Source organism: Fundulus heteroclitus, chromosome 6 (assembly GCF_011125445.2).
Source record: "Fundulus heteroclitus isolate FHET01 chromosome 6, MU-UCD_Fhet_4.1, whole genome shotgun sequence".
Classification (NCBI taxonomy): Eukaryota; Metazoa; Chordata; class Actinopteri; order Cyprinodontiformes; family Fundulidae; genus Fundulus; species Fundulus heteroclitus.
In genome coordinates, this window is record NC_046366.1 from 29,018,122 (window position 1) to 29,039,558 (window position 21,437).

Genomic DNA, 21,437 nt, shown 5'->3' on the forward strand with positions numbered 1-21,437 from the left:
GGAAATATGATTAATGTTCTCAACAGACTCAGCTTTTCACAATCCATCTATTGAAATGTGGGATTAGTGTCCTACTGGAACACCCTAAGAGGTGAAATCGTTGGGCGTGTAACGTAAGCGACGCAGCTACGGTTGTGTTTTTAAAAGAAGACATTTACACCAGTCGCTGCAAAGTACGCTCCACAGCCACGTGTTTTTTGTTTTTTTTTTATGCAGAGAAAAACAAAAAAATGTTCACCAGATGGAAAGAGCACCAAGTAAGGCAAGGCAAATTTATTTGTATGGCACATTTCAGTACAAAGACAACGCAAAGTGCTTTACATGATGGAAATATAGGAAAATAAAAACAGAAAAAAATAAAAGTTGGAATTATAAAATGTAGAAAACATGGGGAAATGGAAACTAAAAGCAAATATTAAAAACTGTTGGACGACAAACTTAAACTAATGATGTTTCAGTTAACAGATTAACTAGAACAGTCAGAGGAAATCCTACAAATATGTTTTTAGTCTTGATTTAAAAGAACTCAGGCAAGTAGAAGGTGCACCTTGGCCTTCCTTCCTCTAGTTGAGGTATTTCCTCCTTAAATGAGTTTTTGATGTAGCTGGCATCAGGGTAAAAATGGCCCCCGCTCTCCACTGGCCCTCAGCATAACGCTGCCACCGCCATGTTTGTTAGTCGCTCCACTCTTCTCAGGTTTGAAAGCCTCGCCTGCCAACACACTCACTGTCATTTTGGCCAAATAACGTTTTTCTCAACAAGTAGAGGTTTCAGCAGCTTTTAGTTTACGGTAAGCTTGAGCCTCGGGTATTCCTGGGCTGTTCCTGGACGTCCTATCCAGTGTGTCTTTCTAGTGAGAGGGACAGGCTGGGTCAGGTGAGTGGCTTACACTCCTTTGGGGGCCACACATGTTGCAGGACTTTTTGACAATTGACAACAAATTTCCCATATTAGACAGTCGTTTAAAAAAAAGCCACCATTTTGTTTCTATTTTTAGGTTAAAAAAAAAATAGATACATTTTCTTAAACTGTATGTTCATATTTGTGGAAAATAACAAGTATATAGTCTCTAATCTAGTAATTAAAATAGATATAAATTAATATTACGAGCACTTTTACTGTCATTCCAATTCGATGAAATTATTCCATGGGGGGAAAAAAATGCTAAAACCTGCATTAGTTGTTAGAGCTGTTCTATGTTTATTATAATTTTTGGTCAAAGTTATTCACAGCCTTTGTGGAAGCTCCAAAGAGCTTCTGATCTAGACGGATCAGGATAATATTAGTTTTTTTTCTTTAGGGCGTATTCCAGGAGCCTACTCTGCAGAACCAGAACCAGAACCAAACAAGGAGAAGCAGCATTTAGTTCCTATGCTCCACTTATCTGGAACAAACTTTCAGAAAACTGTAAAAGTGCTGAAAGCCTGAGTTCCTTTAAATCAAGACTAAAAACACGTTTGTTTGGGATCGTCTTTGACTGTTCTAGTTAAACTGTTTTACTGAAACATCATTAGTTCAACTTTGTAGTCCAACTGATTTTAATATTTGCTTTTAGTTTCTATTTTCCCATGCGTTTTATCTTGTCACTAAATGTTAGTCCAATTTGCTTTTATTCTGTTTTATTTTCCTATATTTTAATCATGTAAGGCACTTTGCATTGTCTTTGTATTGAAATGGCCTGTACAAATAAATTTGCCTTGCCTAAAGCCTCATGCTATATACTTAAAATATAGCGACCGTCTCTGCCATGAAGATTATTCCGAAGCTTTGATCACAACAAAAAGCACGTACAGTGAAACGTTTTATATTCACCTATTTAGTCAATGGTTTCTTTATTTTTACCACCACCTCTAGGGAGTCCTTCAAGACCGCTGGAACCATCTCAGGTGATTAACCTTATAAAGCTCACTGAGAGAAGGCCAAGACTGACCAAAGCAGTCATTTAAAAAAAATGGAAACATTTAGAAAAAGCTAAAATATACAAGATGGTTTGAGTTACTTCACAATTTTGTGTTTAATACATAATTCTATATACTTTTGAGTCTTATTTTTAATGTCTTCACTATGCACCTACAACGTTGAATGACATTGAATGACATTGGTGAGGTCAAACTTTTGACTGGTAGTGTAGCTGAGACACATCTAGCTGATATTTAACTGAATGTTACTTTGAATGTAAGAAGACGTTTCAGGCTAAAATGACTCTGACCCTGTGTGGATTAAAGAAAATCCGGAATAAATTTATACTTCTGCACCAAATTCTTATGTTTTTTTGAAGTTATTAAATTTTTGTTTAGTATTAACCATCTACTCCACCAAAGAACAGGTCAAATACATCATTAGAGGACTAAGAGAAACATGATATCAATGCACATGTGGAGTTTATGTAAACCGCGCATGAAATGAGTTTAAAAAGAGCAGAATATAATGCAGTTTTGTTCTGAATGAGACTCGAAAAGCAGCCAATATTCTTTCGTTTGGATGCTTTTCATAAATAAGCGATGACGTAAAGATGGTCCAGACAGCAGAGGCAGATTTAGAGCAGAGTTCACGCTGTAAATCTCGCGCTCGTCATGAAAACGGAGACTAATGGGGGAGGGGGGGGGGGGGGGGAAAGGTTGCAGTTAGGAATTTGAGGTCATCTTCTTGCTTTCTGAGTGTTTGGGCAAACGGGGATAACTCAGAGGCTGGAGGAATGCTGCTTTTAAAAAAAAAAAAAAAAAAAAAAAAACTAAAAAAACCTACTGGTCACTTTATCACAGCTGAATGTTTCTACACGTCCTGACACCAGAAACAACAGAAAAGCCATTAAATGTGGATTCATCCCTGAAGTTTCTTTTAGTAGAACTCGGTTCATCTAAACCAGCGGTCTGCAGCCTCAGAGCCCCAAGTGGCTCTTTAGTTTAGACCCTCCACTTTGGTTTTGAAAAACTTTGGCTAAAAATGCTGAAGAATTATGCAATGTTTTAAAATGTATAGGTAATAAAACAAATCCTAGCCCTGTTAGTCTTTTTTTCACTAATGGTGAAAGGAATGTTTGAGTATTTATTTATTTTTTTTAAGTTTGCATTGTTGATTTAATTTTGCCTAAGATTTGAACTTTTCGTTAAAGTTTTCAGCAAGAACCTAATTGGACACTAGTTTAACCAATCAGCAAGGTCCATCCACCTGCATGCTGATTGGTCAGTTTATGCATGTGTGAATAAGACTAAAAGTGAAAGAGAGTTTTCCTCTCCACTGTCGCTTCATGCATGCTCAGTAGAGATGCTCGGAGAGACTTGATGTAACTTGCTGGGTTTCCTTAGAGAGGAAACTTTCTGACCAATCTGAATAGTCTGACTAAATTTGACTTTGGAAAGTGCCTTAAGATGACATGTATCATGAATTGGCACTATATAAATAAAATTGAATAGATAATTTAATTGAATAAGTGATTAGTTTATTTGACTTTTTTCTGCATTGTACTTCTTATTTAAATATTACTGATGTGGTGATTTGTAATGACCCTGAAGAAGAAACCCACACGCCGAAACGCGTTCTGCTCCTGAACCTTCAAGTGAAAATGTATTAATTTTATGAAGAACTTTACCGATTTTCTTTAGGAATGATTTATTTTAAACCCTATAAATAAAATCAGATCAGAATCAAAAATACTGATCCCAGAGGGAAAATACTGAAACAGCAATTTCCCTCTGGGATTATTAAAGTATTTCTAAAAAAAAAGAAAGAAAATAGCTGTCTTTAATTTAACAATCAAATCTAGTTTCCTATTGAAAACATTCTTTTAAAAAAAGCAGCTATTTAGCTTTAAAAGGGTCGTGTAGCTTTTTTGGCTCTAGACAAACATTTCTTTAAGTTTGTCCAAAGGTAAAAATGCCTCTTAGGGTTGGACCCGTTTTCTCAGACAGCCTTGTTAGAGGCTCAGGTTATGTTTATGAACATGTCTTCGTTTTACAAGTCAACATCCCTGCCGTCCCAGCGTCCCTGTAACCGCATCAGATCAGGGATGCAGTGCTGCAGCAGCAGCACACGATGGCACAGGTGAGCAGCTTGATCTGACAGAGTGACACGGCTGAAAAGCAGATGAAATCGTTACGCAAGCTTGAATTATGACTCGGCTAAAACAGACGGGCTTGAATAGCTGCTGTGGCCACGGCCGGCCCCAAAGCAAAAACGAGTTGGCCGAGATCAGAGATATCCAATCAGATGTTTAGTCAGGCCATATCGGAGTAAAGAAGATCAGATTATATCTAAAATAGTTAAAAGTGCATAACTGCTGTATTTTTAGTACTGTAATGCACTCAGTACGCTGAGGTTGCTTATTAGGATTTGTTTTCTTGTGCAGCATTAACTCAATATAATAGAGATTCTGCTGTTTTAATGTTTTAATTATTTTTAGGAGCTTCCCCTTTTTCTAAAAATGAAAGTTGAATTATGTTCATTTCAGCTATCAGTAAAAATAAAAAAAAAGACTTTCCCCTTTTCAACTAGAAATCCTGAAAACAGATGAATAAATATTTGATAGCTTCACATAGTAATTTTCATTTTATCTACTATTTAAAGGAGGACACAAAAATTCTTTGAAATGAGAAATATGCCGCATCCCTTTAAGGATACATGTTAATGATAACTCTGATGAAATGATTATATTACTTTAAAATAAACTATTTGGTGTTAGATTGCTATAGCTTCTAACGCTACTTTATCTGGACCCCATCTGGTACCAGCGTACTGATTTGTACATCAGGATGAAGGCTGTGCAAATCATCTAGTGACCACAATCAGCTGTTTTATCAGCCTCGACTCTATCGGACACTAAAAATCCCATCTTTTTTTTGATCAGTGAACGCACCGTAGTGATCAAGGTCACTCTGCAGCGAGGAGGATTGCATTACTGAGTCGATGGGCTCTAATCTCGTCTTGTGAAAGACGAAACGATGCTGGTGAGTCGATGAGTTGGGTTTGATCAGCAGACACCTCAGACCCATCACCTGGAGGATTTCACCGTACTTTAGTGAGAGACAGCTCGGCAACTTGGGAGCCGTCTCAAAAATGAACATTTTATTTTACAAGAAAATCAACACCAAGAAAAGTAGAAAAACCCTGATTGGCTCTTTAATAGAAAGGCAACTTCTCTAAATCAATGCAAAAGCATGTAGAAAACCGCCGCCTGGTAAGATTATTCTAGTGCGACTACTGATGTGTTTGAAATAAAAAAAAAGGTTTTCTTACCTTTATAAAAGCATAGCCCGCTCCGTTGTCCGTTATGGTGAGGCCCAGGGCGTCTTCAGACTTGTGCACTTCTACCTCCTTTTTGACCCCTTTAATGTGGGCGAAGATGAAATCCTCCAGGCCGATCTGGCCCCCCAGCAGCTTCTCCATGTCAATCTTGTGGGTGTTGAGGGTACAGAACAGGATCTGTAAAAGATAAGATAAGATAAGATAGTCTTTATTGATCTCACAATGGAGAAATTCACTCGTCACATCGGCTCATACAAGAAGGTGCAGAGTAGGGAAGGTGCATTCAGTTATATACAGTGAATCTTCATATCTACAATGGATCAAAAGAATACCAAAAAAAATACAAAAAAGGAAATAGGAATGTAAATGTCTCATTTACATTCATATATATATATATATATATATATATATATAAACATATCTATATACTTGAATATATACTTATATCTATGCGCCTACATACATACGTACCTACGCGTATATACGTGCATATACATTGTATACATTTGTACATACATACATACATACATGTGTACTGACTTATGTTCAGGTGTTGATAGCAGCAGAAGTCACTACATCAGGATTATTGCACGGGTTGTAGGACAGTGTATTAAATAGATTATTGCACCTTGGTTATTGCACATTAATTGTTACAGTTATGGTCACAGTTGCAGTTACAGTGCAGCATTGGGAGGAAAAAAAAAGGAGGCATGTAGCAGAAAAGTTGATCCCAACCATAAAAGCTGAGACGTTAAATCAATACCAACGCGACTGACGGCAGAATGCTTAGTAATCACGCTAAATACGGCCATCTTTAGGGGGTTCAGTCTTCATTGCTGCAAAGTTATTAGTATTTATGTTGTAATACAAGCTATCGACACCGTCATCAATATGTCTGGCTTCTTTAGAGAAGCTGTTTGCTTTTTATTGAAGCTAAAAAAGGAAGGGAAAAAAAAAAGATAGCCGTTCCTTCTGTGCTAGATATGCGAAAATCTGGCTTCACACCTTTGTGACTGAAATATCTTCCCAAGGTGGGAAGACAGAAATTTGATCAGTGCAAACACGGCACAGAACAGAGACAGTGAAACCTCAGGAGGAAGCGTCCAGGGGTTGTAAATCATTTATGGTGTGCCAACTCACCTAGAGAAGTTCCAGTTTTTAAGTTTTTAAACCAAGTAGGAAAACCTGAGCCAAAACAATGTCATGAACTAGACTTGTTTAAGGGGATTTGGACCACTGCGGTGGTTTCTGGGTAAAATGCCAAAAGAGAAAGCTTTTTTTCAGACTTCGTGGTAGGGTGAACGGTGTGCACCAATCAGGCTCTGACAGCAAGGCCCGAATTGCTTGTGTACCAACAGGCGTTGCTCACGCACACATTAGCTAGCGTGGCCTTGTCCGTTGCCTCGGGCTACCAGACTATAAAGAATAGGATTAAAACGGAGGGAGGCCACGGCTGAGAGGGAAACTAAAAAAAAAAAAAAGGGAGTGATATAAAAGGAGGGGGAGAGCTGAAGCCTCATCCTTTCTGTGTCATCCCCCTGCTTGCCTCCACTTAGGCCAGGGTATTACCAAAGAGGTGGTGGGAGGAACGGCAGCAGACGCCTACGCTCGGCTACCAAGGCTGCAAAAAGCTGCATTAAACTCCTTCCTCGGCGAGGAGAGCGGCTCATCTCTGCGCTCCTCCTCTCCTGCTGGGCTGTGAGCTGTGGCCCGCTTCATGTCGCACGTTGCAGAGAAAGCCTCTGCTCTTAACACTCGACTCGCAAGAACAGCTACTGCACCTCCCACGACCCGCTTGCGCCGGCCACGAACCCACGACAAGCACACGGCAGAAGGGCAAAAAGCAGAGGGCGAGTCGACGCAATCTGGTCAGCGGTAACCCAAAGACGTTTAGACGTGCCTCCGCTGGGCCGTGAATTTGTAGGAACCCAGAAACGTGGGGGAAAAAAAATAAAATAAAATGTCTTGAATATATTTTGGTTTGGCAAAAAAGGCGACAGTCACACCTCGCTGGTCTTATTAAGGAGCCAGTGCTGCTCTTTGATCCGCTCCAAACCCCCTTTTTACTCTCAGGTGCTTTTTAGTTTTATGCCGACAAACTTAACTGCGCCATCGCTTCAGGGAAGGGCCTGGATGTAAACAAATCATGCACAGAACCGCACGTGCTTCCAGGCCGTCACGTCGTCACAGAGTCTCTCTCTCTACTCACAGACAACGCTGTGTGCGATGAGAGGTGAATTGAAGCCGTGAAGGAAAAGGAGAGACTACGCTGATAGCTGACACTCCCTCGGCACAATCATTTGCGTACGTCTCGACGGAGGCAAATCGCTTGTGAACTCTCCGTGTGAGGTTTTAATAGCTCCAGCAAGGCCTTCGCAATATTAGAACATCCTGCAATGGGTATTTTAGTAAATTATCTGTTAAGTCCAAGGTTGTGAATTAAATTGCCGTCATAATATCAGCTGCAAGACACATTACTTGTCTGCTATTACAATTCCTCCATTTTTGACTTATGACCTTGGCCATTGCCGCCGTATCAAGTGAAACTAAACTTCCCCAACAGGTTGTACTTTATATCTTATTGGGAAGGAAGTATACCGCAGTTTAGTTGCCTGTGCTCCAAATGCCGCTTTACAATCATTACAAAGACTGATCTTGCAGTCGTGATACATGGCCGACACCTCGTGAAGCCCTTGGTTGTTCGTTGTTTCTCTTTCACGCCGCCAAGGCTTAGAAGGTTCTGAAAATATGTTAAAGTACGGGCATCCCGGTCCAGTTCTAGAGATTTGATCGGTTTTCTGTTTCAAAACCTTTTAGGTTTCAAAGAAAGTCCCCGACTAAACTCAGCTTCCAAAACTGGTTGTTGGTGCACTGTCTGCGGTTCTAGTCAGCGGCATCTGTGCGTTATTTGGCGAGTCAGGCAGTCACGCTTTGCATAAACAATATTTTTTTAAATTATGGCCTACTGCTGTGTGCAAGGCTTGCACAACTGCTGTGCACATTATTTTTCTGAAAAACAGAGCTGGGTTTGCTCAGGTAGTGAAAGACTGTATTGGCTGCCGCAGCTCTCTGACTGTCGTTTGACCAGCTCTGTGCAGATATCCTGTCAGCCGTGTCCAGAGAGAAGGGAAAAGACCAGTAATTAATGTTTAAGACATTAAAAGCAAGGTGTCCAGGTTTATAAAGCAGAAGAATAACTTTGTCTGTACTTTTTACTAGCCCATGATAACCCTGAAATGCACCATAATATGTTGCAATCTGAATTAGGGCTGCACAATTAGTTGCGTTTGCAATATAATCGCAATTTTAAAAAACGCAGTTTCCAAATCGCAGAGGTCAGCGATTTTTGGCAATGTAACAATTGATCAGATGCGTCCTTTAGGTGTTGGTAATATGTTTAAAGTGGGTTTGCTCCACATAGAAGTGAAGAGTCGCAGCAGTGAGATAATCTAATTATATTACTTGTTTTAGAGTTTATATAATCATATTTTTTACCTGAAACTTTCAGGAATCTCACCATAGCATTAAGTAGTGGTCAAACTGCTAAATACATAGACTTGTTTGTTGGTTTCACTTTATGTTCAACAAGGATTGATGTCCAACTCACAAAGATATTCTCTTGAATAAGAATATTCTGATTAATAAAAACAGTTAATTTCTTGTTTTAAATAGTCATTGTTTACAAACATCTTTTATCTATAGGCCATTTTTGTAGTTTGTGGTCAATGCAGAGAAAAGTCAATTAAATCGCAATTATGGTTGAAATATATCACAATTTAGATTTTTGGCAAAATCGTACAGCCCTACTCTAAATTATCAACAAGTCATATCAAAGCAGAGAGGAAACATTAGGCATGGCTCTGTATGCATGCTTTGACTAAAGCTACTGTGGTATTTACACAAACATTTAAAAACAGAAGTCTGTAACATCATAAAACAAATTTTATCTATAACAAAAGTAGCAATTATTCACAGTAAATTATAACAGAAACAGAAACGAGCTCATTAGGACGAGCTAACTTTAGCCAGTTAATTAGCCGTTTGAGCTGCTGTTGACTGCTTTTTTAAAAAAAAAAAAAAAACATTATTTTACCAGATCATTGTGATTTAAAACCTCCTGTCCAAGAGAAACCTGGGAAGACAGCACCACCATTTACAATTATCAACAATTAGCTTCATATAGTGACAATCGTATAATCTTAGGAGCATAAAATAATAAAATCAGCTATTTAAAAAATACATGACTGATTCAAAAGTAATTCCAGTTAATAAAACTCGCTTCTGCGCGTTCTTTCAGTAGAACTTTTAGTTCACTAAGTGTAATTGGCTTTGTGAGTTTAAACTCATGAAGAAAGTCATTCCAGTCTCTGGGAACAAACATGATAAAACGCCTGGGAGCACAGTCCACACCGGGTGTGGGGCCTAGTCATAAAACCAGTCAGGTAAGGCAGATGTAGTCCCAGCATTCATTAGCATGCAAAAAGTAGCGTGTGTGTCTGTGAACAAAAAAAAAGGGAAGGAAAACCAGCAGCTGCATGCAGAAGACAATGGTGAACACAAAATATCCACAACCAGCCATAACATATAGAGCACAGTAATACACAGAGCCCGGTTTCTTGAAATTTTACTCAGATTACTTCATAAACAAGTCACTATAATCTGGAAAAGGAAGGAATGTTACTGAGATTAATCTCCGAGTTGTTGAGAAAAACAGGCCTCGTTTCTGTAGCAGAAACCTAACTTAGCTTTTAATTTAGACACAAGACCGCAAACATGCTCCGTTTATGAAAAGTGTACTTTCTATGATCAAACCAAAGTACTTAAAAGAATTGACCATCTCAAATTTCTAAAGGCAGTGATTTACCTCTTAAAAACAGGATGTTAGTTCTTCCCCTCATGTAAAACAAGTTTGAGCTGAATAAGCTGCAACAGAACTTGATTTAATGCAGACTGAGAAAATCTTAGTGTTTGTGCGATAGAACCGGATCAGCAGTAAATGACAGCATCGTCTTTATAAAAAAAAAAGATAATAATGGCTTGAACAGGTCCTGACAGACACCATTTACGTGGATAATGAATAAAAGTGGTCCAAGAACAGAGCTTTGGGGAACACCGTCACATTCAGGGAGACGAGAAGAGCGCGATCCAGCCATTTCTATGCGCTGTGCTCCTTCAAACAGATATTTTTTTTAACCAGCCAACAGCCTGGCTAGAGAAAGAATCTTTATATAGATTAATTAACTAAGCAGCACAATATTTTCAATCATTTAACAGGCTCAATAATATGATTTCCCACTTTGACAGCAGCTGTAGTGGCAATGTGCCACTTCCTAAAACAAGACCAATACTGTAACTCCCCAAGTCAGATAAAACATGATAAAGCTCTGAGAGTGACTGGCAATATATTGTCAGAATATTTTAGCAGCTTTCTTAATTTAGTTAACCCATGTCAGGGCGGCACATTAAGGCTGTTCTGCAGAAACTCCTATTGGGACAAAATATCCGTTGCTGCCAAGAAAAAAAAGGGGCATAGATTCAGGGAAATTAGATGCCACTGGAGAGGGAGAGTCAAGTGGGACACAAACGGCATACTAAGCTAAACTAAATAAATCTAGTTTGTTCTTTTACTTCCCTTTTAAGCTGCCAGGTTTTTAAAGCATTTAGACCTGCAAGTAAGCCCAAAATTATTCATACACCTGGCGGGTAAAGATCTCAAATTATTTTCACTTAACCTAGAAGTTTGTTTCTGATAGGAAGAGACAGACATTAAAAAAGGAGTATTAACTTTCAAAAATAAATGTTCCCATTATTAAAAACATGTAAACAATTATTTTACACTTTTCAATAATCCATGGAGAAATTATTTATTGGCAATACGGCACTCAAAACGCTTTTATAATTCCTAACCACCTTCCACTGTTATTTTGATGACTGCAATGAGCTATTCAACACTTCTTGAGAGCATTTTAAACATCTCATTTTTCTATTTTAGCTCGTCTGTGTTGAACATGTTTATTTTAAATGTCATTATTTTCAGATGTTAGTTTGTACGGCACTTTGTTGACCCAGGTTATATTAAAATGGAAATATAAATGAAGGTGGTATGGTAAGGTAATCTTAACCTGAAACATGGCCCTTTAAAAATTATTTATTTATACAAAACAAGACGCACTCAGGTGATTTAAACAGATCTAAAACCCCAATTTATTTCATCCGAACATACAATTCATTTAATTTTGATATTTCTTATAAGAAAAAAAGAAGTGAAATCACAAACCTGGGTGGCACATGCATTTAAAATACACTTTCCAGCCACCCACTGCTCTCAGAAGAGCGAGAGAAATCACTGCACTAAGGGGGCTGTCACACAAAAAAGAAACAATTACATTTTCACCTCTGTTCTGCAGCCGTAATGTGGGTGAAAAACTTCAGGCAATGATATTACATGTACAATCCCAGACTCCTGCCTTGAATTTTCCACCCACACAAGTTCTGTGAGATCTCTTTTCCTGCCTCTGAAGACAGGTAAGACTAGATAAACCGTCTGATTTGCGCCTCCCTCTGAAATATAGTCTGCACTTAAACTATGTTGACCTCCGTCTTAAGAAACCCGTTTCTTAGGCAACTCCACTGCCTCCACTTTACCTCATGCCCAGCTGCCCCTGAAATGGGACGAGATTAAAAATGAACGTCAGGTTAACAGCAGGAACATTACCCAGGTGGTGGAGTTTATTCTTTGGCAACTGGGATTTAATCACCCCGACAACTGGCACGTTATTTACTTTCCAAACCCTCCAGCTACTCCTTTGAAATAAGCCACCATTGTCAGGCAAGCTATCAAAGAACGTTATTGCTTCCTCCTCCTTTCAATGCCTGTAATGTGGCAGATTTTTTGAAACAAGGAGTGATACTGAAGCACTTGTGAGTGTTGAACTCAAAGAGCTGTTAGTTTTATAAAGAGATTTCTGGTTGCTAGTCCTTTAAAGATTGTCCACTGTTGCTAAGGCTAGTTTTAAGCTAGCAACTCAGTGATATTGTGCTTCAGTTAAACTCAATTATCAATAAAAAAAAAAGCTGTAAATACTGTTTATAACAGCTTGTCAATTTTAAACTCGCTTCAAATGTTGTTATAACACAACTTGTGTTTTGGGTGAGTTTAATCAAGCAAGCAACACCTTTATTAACTGTAGTGACTACTACTTGTCTATGAAAAAAAACTTAAAAGCAAACAAAAAATAAATTTAAATCAAATAGTCACTTGATGAATAGTGGGTTTCCGGTTTTACGCAGTACAAAAAAAATAATCAAAATACGTCAAAATGCAGTTCCGTGAGTTTATTCCAGGTTTCTTCAGGAAAAAAAAAAAAAACATGGTACAAACTGAAAAACTACTTGCCGGCTCTCCTGCCCTGGTTTCCTGAAAGGACTGGTAGACTGCAGCACTGGAAGACTGGTTAAACTGGTTAAAAAAAAAAAAACATAAGCCCACCCACTTTCCTCCTGAGCTACCTGGAGTCCATGTATTTATACACCAGACACACCCAAAACCCAAACAAAATCAATTAACTAAACAATTTACTAAGAAATAGTTGTATTCTAAACAACTACTTTCAAAACAAAAATGCAACAAATAACCAAATACATACAAACAAACTAAATAATCTGAGTTCTAAAACAAAAATAGAGAAATAGCTCCTACATTAACAAAGAACTGTGAGCCGGTGTTAAGCACGGTGGATGGATAGAGATAACCACGGTCAAACCTCAGGAATTACTTCAGTAAAGGCCCGACAGCAAAAAAAATTGAAAAATTTATGGACTACGCTTATCGAGTCTGTTCAGGCCACTAAAGTAAATGTTTGAGAAAGAGGCAACTTGTTAAGGGACATCTAAATCAATATTAGTGGCGTTTCATGTAAACGTTTAAGACTGTATGTATAATTCTGACCCTGTGTGGATTAGTGAAAGTCTGCCATAAATGGAAAAGCTTGCAGCTATGTCCTATTTTTTTTTTTTTTTAAATAACTGAAGTCCATAATTATTCATACCAGCTTACAGATTTCCAATTAATTTGTTTTTGATATAAAATGTGAAATGTCAAAAACAGGAAAATCTGTTTTTGAGAAGAAAAAAAAAATGGACGGACTAAATGTTTCTTTTATATTTATTCAAAAATGCCACGGCGTGTCATGTTATTTTATACCCTTCTCAATAATTTATAGAAAAATGTGTATTGCTTTTACGGTTGTAAAACCATTCTTATAATTTCTGACTAGCGTTTTCCACGATTCACTTTTTAAAAGAAATCGGTGATCAACTCCAAGTTCAGGTAAACACAACTTCCAGTCAGAAGAAACACGGTAGAATCTAAGGAGTGAAACTTAAATCTGTATGAATAAATGTGGCCTTAGCTGTATGATCCTACCACCATAAAAAAAAAAAAAAAACGTAATCAGCTTGTTGAACGAACATAAAATTAAGGTACTCGACGTGAAACGTTATTGCTGAGTCGAGGAGTTTTAATACTTAACCGGGACTGCTGATGTGAGCTGCCCCTCTCCTTGTGTCGTTTGTTTTCAGCTGGAAAATTAGGTTTTGTCAGCATTTAGGACTCGGTAATCATTCGCCAAGCTGCTGACGTGACCCAGATGAACAGTGCTGGGCTAAAAACCTGTTTCTGATTAACTGAAACGATAAATCAGTCAGTTTATAAAGGCTGCAAAGTTAATTAAATGAGAGCAGGTATACCATGCAGAGATTAAGGAGAAGAAACCAGCAGCATACACAGAAAATAGAGGAGAAAACCTTTTGGTTTTCCTCTTTCATTTGGAATAAAACCAAAGAAAAAAACAACAAATATAAAAGTCTAGAAGTGCTTATTTCTCATACCCTACATCTATTTATCTTTTTAAGCCGACGCACTATACACAGGAGCAATTAAATAATAATCTAACAAAAACCCAAAAGGATGCAGACTATAATAAAAGTCGAGCTTACAATAATACTCAAAGATGATGTTATATTGTAATTTTTTTTTTTTCCAACAGTGGAATGGACAACTCATTATCCTGGATCCATGACTGCCAGGTGCCAAAAGAAGAAAGAAATGTTTGCACGTTTATCGCAACATTCAGCAATATCACTGCATGTTTTCTTGGCATTGGGTAACCCTATTCTACAGTAATTTCCTTTAGATGCATTGCAGAACATCATCCATCTATGATGTCAGCAGGAGACAACTCAGTCCAGGACAACCAGACTAAAACTCTTCAATAAAGAAACTCATTAAAGTCTTCTTTCTATAGTCATAATGAAACATTAGTGGAAAAACTAACCAAAATGTATTTACTTCTCTAATTTTTCTTGCTGATCATTTTGCTTTTAAAATCAATGAATTATATCCTTAAAAAAATAATCTAGATTATTCTTTTCTTTCCACAGACTAAAGAAAGGGGAACACTGTTTACCAAACCAAATGCTGGACTCTTTTCTGATTTCGTCACACCCACAAGGCTTTCAATTTATGATTGTTTTTTTATTCCCAGCTAAAACTGCTTGATCGTCAGAGATTAATAAAAACCAAGTATTATTTTTAAAACCTGCTCGCCAGGTTGCTCCACCAAAACAACGAGCGTAAATCATTTAAACCACACTCCAGCCAGTCAGCCTTTAAACACACACACACCCACGATTCCATTTTCCTTAAAATAGAACATAGAAATGCACCAATCAGGCTTTTCTAGGCCTAAACCAAATTCCAGTTTAATTCCAACATTTCATTTCTAGGGGGCTTTAAAAAGAGAAAAAAAATGAAATGCAAGAAAAACTTGGCTGCAGGTCTTTTTGACAGAGGTAGCCATTTTGAATCCAATAGAAAACGATGTAATTTCAAGATTATCCCAATTTATCCATCTAACCATGTGATGCTTAAATGGATAAATTGTTCTTTCTGATGCATTTAATGAATGGGGGAGAAAATAAATCAGATTCCGATCTCTGGAGGCATTTTCCCCCCCTTTATGCTCAAGTGCTTGTCACATGTGCAAAGGTTCAAATAAATTATGTAGCAAGAAGACAAATAAAAGCGAACCAAACAGGCCAGTTAATGACAAACTGACGTAATAGCTTTTGTATCCAAGACAAAAAGTTATACGCACACCTCACGACAAGCCATTTAATTATTAATGAACTGAACAATCAACTTAGAAACAAATTTTGGCATGTCACTGTTTACATTACTGCCATTAGCTAATATCTGCTTCAAAAGAACAGTATGGTTTACCTTTTTTTTTTCTTTCTTTTTTTTTTTTTTTACATGATCTGTTTAAAAATTAGGCAATCTGATGAAGGTCTAACTTAGAATAAGTTTAAGATCCAAGTACAAATACCTTAAATATACCTGCAGCTTAACTTAAATGTTAGAAATAACCATTAGTAACTTTAAGCGTAATAAAACAGCACGCTTCAAGTGTGTTTCATATGAGGAAAAGAAAAAAAAGTAATTCGAGTCGATCCTAAATTGACTTGTTTATTTACAAATCAGCAGACTAGCTAGTGCAAAAAAAAAAACAAAAAAACAGCCCGACTCCCAAATGGGATTGTTTAGCCTAATCCCCCACAACCCCCGGTTGAGAGACGTCTGGCTGTGCGCGCACAGCGACCTGGAAATCTGCAGAACAGAAACGAGCTGCACGGCTCTTTCTAGCAACTACCGCTCAGAGATTCAAATAACAGGCAAATGCATGCAGGCTTCCAGGTAACCAGGTGGACTAGCAGGGAAGGTCCAAGAGCCACACCTTCATTTTCTCCAGCTGTAAAGCCAATAAAGCAGACTTTGACCAGAGCAGACTTATTCTGTGACCTTCGACAGCAGCAAACTCAGCCATGTAGCCACATTCCAATGATGTTTTTATTTTTCCCCTTTTTACATGTCAAGGTTTTCAACATTGTTTTAAGAACATGTTTGGCTTCCTCTAATGAAGGAGAATCTTTTATCAACACTGCCTTTTCAGACAAACCTTTATGGTACTTAGAGAGTTACAGGGTTTTTGGTTATAGCCACGCTGTAAAACCTCCCATCAAACACAGAGACACACAACACAGCAACAGTGTTAAAAGGAGAGCAGTTTATGATATAATAATTATAGCAACAACAATAATGAAAGCCCCAGTTTCAGGTTAAAAAACGTAAAATTTTCAGTCGATCCCGTATGTCCAGTTAATTACTACTATTGATTTGTTTATTGAATGACATAATGAACATTACCCCGGCTGTTTTTTTATTAGATACGCTGTCAGGCTCGCCCTCATGTAATATCGGCCTCAAGACCTACTTTGAAAAGATCGTCCTTGCTGTGGAAGAGCCACCGCAGGAAAAAGGATTCATCCGTCATTATTCCTGAGCTGTTATTGTATAAATTTTTAGAAAAAAATAATAATAAAAAAGGGGTTATAAAAAGTTTTGGTTTTAACACTGCCAGCATGTCCTAGATACCGTTTCTGTCGTTTAAAGTACTTTAAAAAGGAGATGCCAAAGAAAGTACATGAGAGTATGAAGCTCAGAGCAAAGCAGGGCTGCCCCTCCCCCACCTGCTGCTGCGCATTGCCGGTCACCAGGTTGAAATTCATGAATTACCCTGACGTTGGAGTTAAAGAAACGGCAAATGTTGCTTCAAATCTGTTGCTGACAATTTACAACAAGCATGTGAGAGAGGGTTGAGCTCAGCTAACTCACCAGCCAGTATAAGATTGTAATCCTCCCATTATTACTCCACCACACCGTTTACTGCTTCAAGTGTTTATTCCATTTTCTTCTCTGTTCCCAAATAACCACAATTTTTGTGATTGACATTATTAGAATTGTATTAATCTGTACTTTACATTATTTTGGTAGCACTGGCCTAAGTAATTTGTTTGTCTGTTTTAAATATAAGCCATTTGATTGTGTTATAGATGCTATTTTGATATTTTTATGTAAATCTTATATCGGCTCGTAGATCTGGACATAAATATGATGCATTTCCAATAGGAAAAGCCATGCGCGTTTAACACAAGGCAGAGTATTTATATTTATCTTCTTTCACAACTGATTTTTAGCAACCATTTGCTTCATATATTACATTACTGCCACTGGCCTGTGTAAGTGGCAGTCATTTTGTTTTTCTACACAGATCCAGACAACAACAATCAGTTAAGGTCTGCAGATCAGTTAATCCAGGGTTTGTGTAGGTCTAGTGTCAGCTAGCATCTCTGCAGACCCCACACATCCTGGACACAAAGCTTTTTTTAGACTTTTACCTTTAGGCTGCCGCTACAGAGCGCCAGCTGCAAAAAAAAAGCAGCCGCCACAGACTCTCTCTGTCTCTGATGAACAATCAGCTGCACTGCTGTAAAGCAAACTGAGTATATTTGCACTACCACACCCGCCTCTTCTTCCCTTCTTTTCTTTACATAAAAAAAAATGTCTGTACAGACACACGTACATACTGCCCCTTGTTTCCCCATTGCTATTTTCTCTAACGTTTATAGATATATGCTGTTCCTCGTTTGTGCACACAGTCTTGGCCAATAAAGCCGATTCTGACAACTACTGACCAAACTAGTTTTGCTCTTCCATCCTAATTTATGATTAATTAAATGAATAAGTCCGTCGATAGCTATAATGTTGATATTGTTCAGGTCTTCCAAACCAAAAGGACAACAAGAACAGATGTCACAGCCAGTGATGTCTGATGCTCGTTGTGAAACGGTCTTTTCATTTAGCTTTGAGTGCAGACTGTCTTTGACAGCAGTGCATAAAAACGCATTAGCTGCAGCCTTAAATGAGTGTTTAAATTAACATTTTCCATTCTTAGTTTAAATAGATCCCAACCAGCTGCATGCTCGTGAGAAAAGAAAAAACTCTAATTCATTTTAAGAACAACAATCAAGTGTTTTTTGCAAAAATCTCTGGTCAGTATGACTACAGAATAGCTGCAGAATGATGATGCATAGTGTTACATCGCAATTAAAAGTTGACCAGATAATGAAAAACTGCTTTACCAGGAATACGATTCGTAAATCTTAAAAAAAAAAAAAAAAAAAAAAAAAAAAGGTTAAAAAAATAAATTTACGAATGTGTAAAAGATTTTTTATTCCCACTGGAAATTAAATAAAAAAAAAATGCTGATCTTATATGTTTTAGACTTTATCAATATAATGGTTGCATGGTGGCAAGCTTTGACAAGACTGACCTAAAACACGTTAGGAACATCACAACTTTAAAACTACATCACAACTCTTCCTTTCTATGGGTGTTCATGTGCAAAAGTTTCTGTTTAGCGCAGTTATCTGTGTTAAATGTAAATGCAAACCACTCAAAGCAGCTGTGGTATAATTTTTCTTTACTAAATAAAAAAGGTAAATCAAGTGTAAAATGAGTTTGCTGTGTGTAAAACTATAACTTTCAATGTTAACAGAAATTATTTATATTGCCTGAACCAAATTATAGGATCTCAGTATGTTAACTATTTCCATGTCATCAATTTTTCTTATGCCCATTGTGAAGACGCATACTACAAACGTATATTGAATTAACTTAAAAGCAAAACTCCACAGGTTTACATGCTCGGTTGAATTTCATGTAGCCTTTTCTATAAAACTGATGACTCTCACAATAACAGCAGTTGAGAAATGGCTCGTACAAATCTGCTGGTGAATGGTGAGCATTTTCTTCACATGACTGATCATCTGAACAATAAGCCGTTTTTCCGCTCCAGAGGATAAACACAAGCAACTCTTGGCAACGTGCAAGAGTATCAAGAAGTCCAGTTCAGAGGAACGTCTACAGACCTTTACATGTTTGTTTTAGCCTAACCAAGATGGCTGCTACGGCCAGTTCTAGCTTTATTCAACACAGACAGACGCCTCCGTCTACGCCGCTTGGTTAACAGAGCTCAGAATGCATTTTCTAAGAGGTAGCATCTGAAAATATCCAATAAATATTAAAAAACAACAACAACACAGCTAATGAAATGCAACCTAAACACAGTGCCAATATTTAAACAGAATTTAAGAACATGAGTTACCACAACAGTTACCTACAATGTTAGTTATAATTGATTGTGATTAGAACCAAGTATAAATACTTGGTTGACCTTAAAATTTTTTATGCACATAAAATACCAAATCAATCCGAGTCACCTGTTCATAGACTGATAATAAATTATATAAATTACACATATCAGATAAGTTACACATATTAGATACATTTCTAAAATCCATTTATAAATGGGTTTATTATTCATCCTTTCTTTCTAGGAAATATATATTCTATTTGCTTTAAAGTAGGGAAAATTTTGAAGTGCATGGAAGAAAAAAAATAAAATTATATATAAAAAATTAAATGCAAATTATAAAAGTAACCTTTTCCGTCTACTTTTTAATAACATTTCTATTCCTACCATTAGTAACAACTGCTATAAAGAAAATTTTACATTTTTAATCTGTATTTTTTTTTTTTATAGTTATATATTTAGATTGATCGGTGTGAACAGAGAGGCCCTCTTTCTCCTAGCTGCTCTCCAAATTGGGAAAGACCGGTGAACATGCCATTCAAGTAAGGTAGATGTGTGTCAGTTTTTAAAAGTCTAGAAATGGCTTAGAGGAAAGAGGTACTCAACTAAATCGCAGCAGAGTAATAAATAAAGTTGTTAAGACAAAAAGATGAGCAACAAACAAGGCTGGAGGAGGATCTGAGTTAATTTCCTCTCCATGCATAGAAAAGAGGACATTAAGGGAAGGGAAAACATCTCCAATGAGCTCTGCAGAAACTTTAAATGGTCAGATTATGCAATCGCTTTGAGGGTTTCCTATCAATGTGGCGAACACACTAAACTACATGTACTCGATTCCTGAAAGGCTGCACTTCAATTAGGAAAACACCCGGCTTCAAGACGACTTTATCTACCGTCCAGCCAGAATAAAAGTCCTGTCTGGTCACAGATACGCTCCGACTGCCGGCGGTGTTTATGAAGGGAGGAGGCCCGGTGGGCAGAGCGGCTTCTCCTGGTCCTCTGGGAGGCAACTGTGACAAGTTATCTGGTTCTGTTTCAGGCAGGCCCCACCGAGCCGGACGTAGGAGACTTCCTGTGGTAAAAATCCCTGCATTCTAACAACAAGCATTATCAGATCTTTGTCTCAGGTTTGGAAAAATCTACGTTTGGGGTGTGCTGTCAGGGATGCAAAAGAGCTGAAACAGCGGTTTTAATTTAATAACAGAATTTCTCCATGTAGGAATAGTTGGTGGTTAATTTCACACAGTTGGACCTCTCAAATGTAATCACAACAGGGATTTCTGAACCTTTTACTAAAATAAAGGGTTTTATTACTAAAGTAATTGCTTGAACTGATCATTTTAACCAATAGGAATGACGGCATGCTGAGATTTAAGTTATTTTTAATCTCCTACCCGCCGGGCAAGTATTAAGGCATTACTTAAGCAGGAAATTATTTTCTCTCCGTGTGCCAAAATGGGGAAAAAAAAACAAAAAAAACCCGTCACTAATTGATTCCTGTCCTGTAAATCTTCTCCTAGTCCCCGATACATGTAATTTACAGAACAACCAGTTTAAATCCCGGAAGAAGTCGGCAAAGGATGAAACATTGAATTAAGGATAAGAAGAAATTAAAAACGTGCAGACTCTTTTTACAATTTTCAACTCAGCTACAAAGTAAGAAACAAATAAGGAGCAATAACCTAGTGGCATGTGTGTACGGGTTACAGATGCTGAACAGCTGAAGCCTCAGCTCAGCGTAAAGAGAGAAACGGACATGGAAAACTTTTTAAATCTTTTAAAAACTTGTTTTTTTTGGTCACAGCTACAGATTGTGACGATGGGATAAAAACAACTTCAGCGAATGAAGACCATACATACAAACATTATGCGCGGAGGCGCAGAATCTTTCCTTCAGATTGACCTGGAGTTTTAATCGAGAATGAAACTGTAAACGGTTTAAAATTACATTTTTTTTCCCCCCCCAAGCCTTCAAGTTTCAGCTAGAAAGATCAAACTGACTTAACTTGATGAAAAATTGGGGTCTACTATTAAGTCTAAGATTAAATCTGACCACGCCCGAGGAGGAGAGTTGTCCTCATGTTCTCCAGGCAGAGAAGGCAAAGATTTTAAATTTTATGGCTTGCTAAGAAAACTTTACCA

At 37.6% G+C, this 21,437-nt stretch overlaps 1 protein-coding gene across 2 annotated transcripts in view; it reads right to left on the minus strand.

The window, feature by feature from the left end:
- Positions 1-21,437, minus strand: part of gipc2 (GIPC PDZ domain containing family, member 2) — a 30,420-nt gene that overhangs the window by 6,611 nt on the left and 2,372 nt on the right. For both annotated transcript variants that reach the window (XM_012871314.3, XM_036138521.1), the window contains one exon: positions 5,233-5,418. In XM_012871314.3, coding sequence (XP_012726768.1) covers positions 5,233-5,418 — 186 coding nt within the window. The remainder of the gene's footprint in view (positions 1-5,232; positions 5,419-21,437) is intronic.